General features: G+C 36.5%; 1 protein-coding gene across 2 annotated transcripts in view; it reads left to right on the plus strand.

Annotated features, from left to right (window-relative positions):
- The window catches only part of gpsm1 (G-protein signaling modulator 1), a 33,390-nt gene extending 27,146 nt beyond the window's left edge, over positions 1-6,244 (plus strand). The window contains exons 12-14 of one of the 2 annotated variants that reach the window (XM_015392686.1): positions 900-1,056; positions 1,172-1,377; positions 2,474-6,244. In XM_015392686.1, the coding sequence (XP_015248172.1) occupies positions 900-1,056; positions 1,172-1,377; positions 2,474-2,674 (564 nt within the window). In that variant the 3' untranslated portion in view covers positions 2,675-6,244. The remainder of the gene's footprint in view (positions 1-899; positions 1,057-1,171; positions 1,378-2,473) is intronic. The other variant, XM_015392694.1, reaches the window with a different exon arrangement.
- Positions 6,245-6,704: the final 460 nt, after the last annotated feature.

The raw sequence follows: 6,704 nt of genomic DNA on the forward strand, positions 1-6,704 counted from the left end.
GTGTGTATATATATGTGTGTATATATATGTGTGTATATATATGTGTGTATATATATATATATGTGTATATATATATATGTGTGTATATATATGTGTGTATATATATACACTTCATATTTTGCTGAGATTATGCTATCAGCTGCTTGACTTTTCAACAACAATTTTGGCTGAATGACAGGATGCCAAAGACTGTTTTGCAGGGAAAAGTGTTTATTCTAAATGTATGATGTGTTGAGCTGCAGGTGTGCCCAACCCTTTGCTCTATACTGGTTATCAGCTGGCAGAAAAAAAGGCCTTCCGTCTTTATTCCTGGTTATGAAAAAAACACAATTTCTATACTTAAAAAAAAAATGTCACCCTTATTAATTTAACACCGTTTAAAATTAGATTTTGGTATATTACAAGCTGTATGCTACTAAAGTATGTTGCAAAAGTCTTTATGTATTGAAACAAAAAAGTTACACTCCCATTTCTTGGTCATGTAAAGACAATGATGCATTTAATATTTGCTGTGATCGCTCTGATAACTACAGCTATGGTATTTGTCCTGATATTTTCTTATCTAGTTTGATTAATACACATGTTTTCTTCCATTTTTATACCCTCAGTGTCTAGATTAGGATATGATCATCATCACAGTCCACCACTCTGAGATAAACAGTATATTTTGCTATATTAAAATCATTAGTTTACTGATTATATAATGTTTTGTTATACCTAATGTACTTCACTATGCTCAGGTGGTTAACAAAACCCTCATCATGTCAACTAAATGAATTCTGTATATAATGCAAGTGAGAGGTATAAGAGAGGCGATTTCTGTAACAATAGAAGTATAATTTCTGACACGATTAACAGACCAGAAGTTGATCTTCGAGTTTGCTTGTTTTTTTTTTCAGAAACTTGGCCGCAACCCCTCCGATGAGGACTGCTTTTTTGACCTTCTCAGCAAGTTCCAGAGCAGCCGCATGGACGATCAGCGCTGCCATCTTGATGAGCCACAGAACGGAGACAACAGAGAAGGTGCTAATAACACGTCCCTAAATGAGATGATAGGTTGGTTGCTGTTATTTCAGGGCTTATGGGCTCTTTACTGTACACCTTGGGGAAAAAGTCTACTATTCTAAAACTTCACACTGAAAAAGTTCTGTTTCTTAATTTTTCTCCATAGATCCTGCAATTACCACATCTCCTCAGACTGAGGAGCTCTTCGACCTGATTGCTAGCTCTCAGAGCCGCCGCCTTGATGATCAGCGTGTTAGTGTTGGAAACCTCCCTGGCCTTAGGATTACTCATAACAACCTGGGACATTTGGTTGGCGAGGGAGATCTTCAAGAGCCCAGCGACGACTTCTTCAACATGCTTATAAAGTGCCAGGTCAGGAAACCGTTCCTATTCAACTTCTAAAGTTAAATAAGAACTTAACTGGTTATGCTTTCTTTTATTTCTAACCTTTAACTTAATATTAAAGATCTTTTTCTGGTCTAGGTTCTGATCCAAAGCAGATGTGTACACAAACCTTTTACTGCTCTGCTAAATATGAAGCGATCTTTATAGCTGTGTTGTTTCTCCAGGTCTGATTTGCTGACTTTGAATGAAACCATGCTCAATCTATGCATTTCCCCCCCCCTGAAGTATAATTATAGATAGAAAATAAAATCCACTTAAGGTTGAGCAACAAAATAGCTGGATACAAGATCACTTTTTTTTTTTTCAATGAAGCACGTGTCTTTTGTCTTTTGTAATTCTTTATAATAAGAAAATGCCTCAAACACATCCTATGATGCATTAATAGACTGAAAATAGTGGATGGGGTTATGTCTTTAACAATTTTTTTCTGTTTTTCTAAACTAAAGCCAGTCAAAAATGTGAGTCATTGAGGGGAAAATCGACAGACTCCCATCTCTGGCCTATTGATATGTTCTATCTGATAAATGTGAAATTTAGCGAGTTTGCTTTTTTTAATCCCTTGCAATGAAAATATTAATGTTACCCACACAGAAGTTGAGGTAGCACTATATTTTCAAAGGACTGTTTTAGGGCTGAAACAATCGTATTAATCGTAATTAATTGATTATTGTAATTATTACCAAATGATTTAGTAATCGATTAATCATTAACTGGAGTGTAGAGACTGTAAAACACACCTTTAGCTGACAGAGCGACCCACTTATAACAGTAATTATACCAAAATTGTAAAAAAAAATATATATAAACATTTAGCATTTAAGATAAAAAAAAAAGAATAATAATTTTCGCTGTAAGTATGCTCAAACTGAACAGAAATTATGTTATTCAAGATGTTGGAAGCTCAAATGAGAAGGGGAAAAAAGAAGAAGACAGGAATATGACTGATATTATTGCTCATTGCACAATCATCTAATGTCACATATGCCCATTGCATAAAATGCTGGTGATATCATCATTTCATAATCACATCTTCACTTTTACTGCCTTTATTTTCGGACTCTAGTCCTCAAGGATCGACGATCAGCGGTGCTCCCCCCCAGAAGCTGGCCCTCATGCCCCCACAGTGCCTGATGAAGATTTCTTCAGCCTAATCCAGAGGGTCCAGGCCAAGCGTATGGATGAGCAGCGTGTCCAGCTACCCTCAGATGACCAGGACGGCTCTCACTCCCCTGACCAGGAGCCACCTGGTGACTTTCCAAGCTAGGACTTGGTGATTAAAGCTGCACAATTTGTCATGTAATTTACAAAAACAAAGGAAAAGCACTAGAGAAAGAAAAAGATGGATAAGAGTAGACAGTAAAAGATGGTACTGATGGGTAAAATAACCAGTTTATTAATGAGAGAAATTAAATGTGCAATAGGTGGTGTTTTATTAAATGTTACTTGATGTATTATGTATTTAGGGTGTGTAAATATAATTTTTAAACGAGCAAAATGACTCTGGAAGTTTGCAAGAAAGTTTAGGTGTGACGTAACAAGGATAGAAACGGTGTATATACCCAGTCTAATGCCTTAATAAGATGGTTTCCAGACCTGAGATTGTATTCCCCAGTGTCGGATGCATTGCTGAATGCAGAGAATGGGCATACAGTATGATGTGAGAGTAAAGTTTCTAAACTGTGTTACAATGGGAGGTGTGAACTGACGTTTATTAACATGCATTCTAATGTTCAGAAACATTTCTTTCAATGTTTTGCTGATTCATGCTGCTTATGTCTGGTTTCCACTTCTCAGTGTTGTTTGATTAGTAGCAGTATTAATGTTTGCCAAACCTATTTGGTCATTTTAGTTATTAGACTGATTATTTCACTTTATAGTATTTCTTACCATCTTGGACAAATCATTTTGATTTATTGAAGTATTCATTCACTGCAAAAATAGAAATCTAAATAAGTCATTTTTTTCTTAAATAATTGCCTTTTTTCTTAACTTTAGGAGGTAAGTGAGACACTGTGCCAATGCAACAAGACAATTTACATTTAAGATAAGAAACAATAATTGTATTGTCTCATTTCGAGTGCATATTATCTAATTATCTTATTTTAAGGGTAAAAATTTTTAATTTTAATTTTTTGGGCAAATAATCTTATGTACCTACTGAAATTAAGGGTAAATACACTTCATTTAAGAAATGCTCACTTATTTCTAGATCTTTTTTGCTGTGTTGGCACCTCTCTGGCTTAAAGGGCAAATAACCTAAACAGCTTATTTACGGATAAAGGCCAGAGTTTTAAACTTCAATTATTTTAAATGGTTCTTTATTTTCATTATTTCTCTTCAAACTGATGCTTTTGGTTGTCTCTGAAGTTGAGAACATCTTCCAGCAAACTAAGTTTTATCGCTAATGAAAAGTGTTAAAAGACAAATATGTTTTGTGTCTGGTACTTACACTATATTATTACCAAAGTATTTGCTCACCTATCCAAATTATTGGAATTAGGTGTTTCAATTCCTTCTATGGCCACAGGTGTATAAAATCAATCACCCAGGCATGTAGACTGTTCTTACAAACATTTGTTATAGAATGGGTTGCTGTCTCAGTGAATTCCAGCGTGGAATGGTGATAGGATGTCATCTGTGCAACAAATCCAGTCGTGAAATTTCCTTGATACTGAATATTCCAGTCAACTATCAGATGTATCACAAGAAAATGGAAGTGTTTGATAATGAAAGCAAGGAAGGAGTGGATCATGTAAACTGACAGCGCGGGGTCAGCGAATGCCGATGCGCATAGAACAAAGAGGTCGGCATCTTTCTGCAGGTTCAATCACTAAAAGCCTCCAAACTTTATGACAGAAAGCTTCAGTTATTAAGCCAGTCTTCGATCAGCTGATCTCATAAGCAGAGCTAAATAGCAGTTTGGTGGAGGGGGGATTATGGTGTGGGGTTCCCTTTTGGGAGCTGGGCTTGGCTCCTTAGTTCCAGTGAGAGGAACTTGGAATTCTTCAGCATACAATGAGATTTTGGACAATTATATCTTTTTTATTTATTTATTCCATTCTCCCAACTTAGTGGGAAGTTTGAAGATGGCCCCTTCCTCTTTCAACATGACTTTGCACAAGTGCACAAAGCAAGGTCCAAAAAGACATGGATGGCAAGGTATGAAGGGAATGACCTTGACTGGCACCTAATGGCACCCCTTTTGCATGAATTAGCAGAGACTGAAAGCCAGGCCTTCACGTCCAACATCAGTGTGTGATCTAGCAAATCCATTTCCAGAAGAATAGTTAAAAAATTCCTATAAGTACACTCCTAAACCTTGTGGACCACATTTCCCGGAAGATTTAAGGCTTTTTCTATTGATCAGAAATGGGATGTCACTTAATATGTGAGTTTTTTTTGTTTTTTTTGTCATTACGCTGTCACAAGTACAGAGCTATGATATGAACTCTCACATTTAAGAACTCCCCTTAGGGAGCAGTGGGCTGCCATTGTGCAGTGCCCCGGGAGCTGTGTGGGGTTAAGGGTCTTGCTCAGGGACCCATAGTGGCAGTCTATGGGAGTGGGGCTTGAACTCAGAACCTTTTGATTCCAAGCGCAATGCTCTAACCTCCTAAGCCTCAACCCCCCTACAGTCAATGCAGGTGAGCAAATACTTTGCTCCACTTTCTCTGTGGCCTGAACCTTTACTGCGTCTTTGAGCTGAAGGGGTGCAGTCTTTACTATGAATGACATTGAGATTCATTTCCAGAGTTCTGTGTGATTTCTTTTGTTCTATTAATAACAAATATTATTGTAAATGCTTTAGAATAATCAGTTACACAACAGTAGTATATTTCAGTGTGGTAGTTATTTAGGGAGTTATTGATTAGGCATGGGCTGGTATAGGAATCTCAGGGTATGGTAAGACCTCCATGGAATTGCAGTAACTTGACATTTACACCAAACAAATATTTGCTCTCATTACATGTATTCAAGCCAGGAAAGAAGCAAGTATTCATGCTGCTGCAGAGTTTGTTGCGTCCTTGGTTAAGACACTTCACCCACTTTGATCACTGTTGGTGGTCAGAGGTTCCAGTGGTGCCAATTGTGTTGCAGCCTCCCTTCTGTCATTCTGCCCAAGAGCAGCCGGGGCTACAATGTAGCTACGCTCATCAGAGCAGGAATGACTGAATATAGTGTGAGGTGCTTTAGTCATCTGACATGAAAAAGTGCTGTAGAAAAACGCATTTTCTGACTGTGCGCAGGAGCAGATGGGAGTGGGACAACTTTTTTGTAACCATCCAAGAAATCTGTGCCAAAAAATAAAACTTAATTTAAATCAAGATCAATTTTAGCAGCTTTGAGAACAGTCCCCCCCCCCCCTAAACTTTAGTTATACCTCATGAGAGGTTACCAGCCCATGTCTAAGTTCAGACTGCACATAAGAAGCTGAAATTAAAACCTGCTACAGAGCTTCTATTTAATGGTACTGAGATTATATTTAACTAACTTTAGGCTTTCCTTTTTATTCAAAAGTTTTGCATACCTCATATTTGAACCTCAAAGTTCATACCCTGTAGTTAAATTGTAAAGGTCGAGCATCTTGGACCACATTTGAATATTTGCTCAAAATTTCTTTTATATTAAACATATTGGGAGCTGCATTTAATATATTCTTTTTTTTTTTTTTTTTTTTTTTTTTGTAAATTACAAGTTTTAAGAAAATGTATCTGGAATGCTTTTAACTGTCTTTGCCATAATATGTACATAAAAAATATATTTTGTATTTATGTTCCTTTCAAGGACATGAATATGTCGCCTCATGCTTTTAATAAAAAGTTTTGGATGTTGATTAGATTAAAGTCTTATTTTTTCCTCCTTTTAGGATTCAGAGAAAGAAGGCGGTGTTCACAATAGTTTGGCAACATATTTTGCAAAGTAAAAAGTTTCACCTTTTATCTTCAGCTCACGCAATTGGGGCTTTTTTTTCACTTTGTCCTGTTGGAACAGCACAAAGAGGCTAACAAAACCTGTTTCCTAACCTCAGATATCATTGCATAACCAAGATTAGGTTTTACTGACAAGTTTTATGAATGATGCCTGCACTAATTCTTCTGGGTTTTTTATTATTTTTTATTAGAAACTGCTTAAAGATGATGTTTGCCATGAATTCACGACACATTCTTTTACAGTGTGCAACATTCAAATCATTTAGAAAATAATTCCTCCTTTTAAAGTTTACTTCCTCCTAGACATTCACACTGCATGGTTCCTGTAGCACATATCTTCCTGTTCATAACATTCTAAATAGA

This window comes from Cyprinodon variegatus, unplaced genomic scaffold, assembly GCF_000732505.1.
Source record: "Cyprinodon variegatus isolate N-32 unplaced genomic scaffold, C_variegatus-1.0 Scaffold23, whole genome shotgun sequence".
NCBI lineage: Eukaryota > Metazoa > Chordata > Actinopteri > Cyprinodontiformes > Cyprinodontidae > Cyprinodon > Cyprinodon variegatus.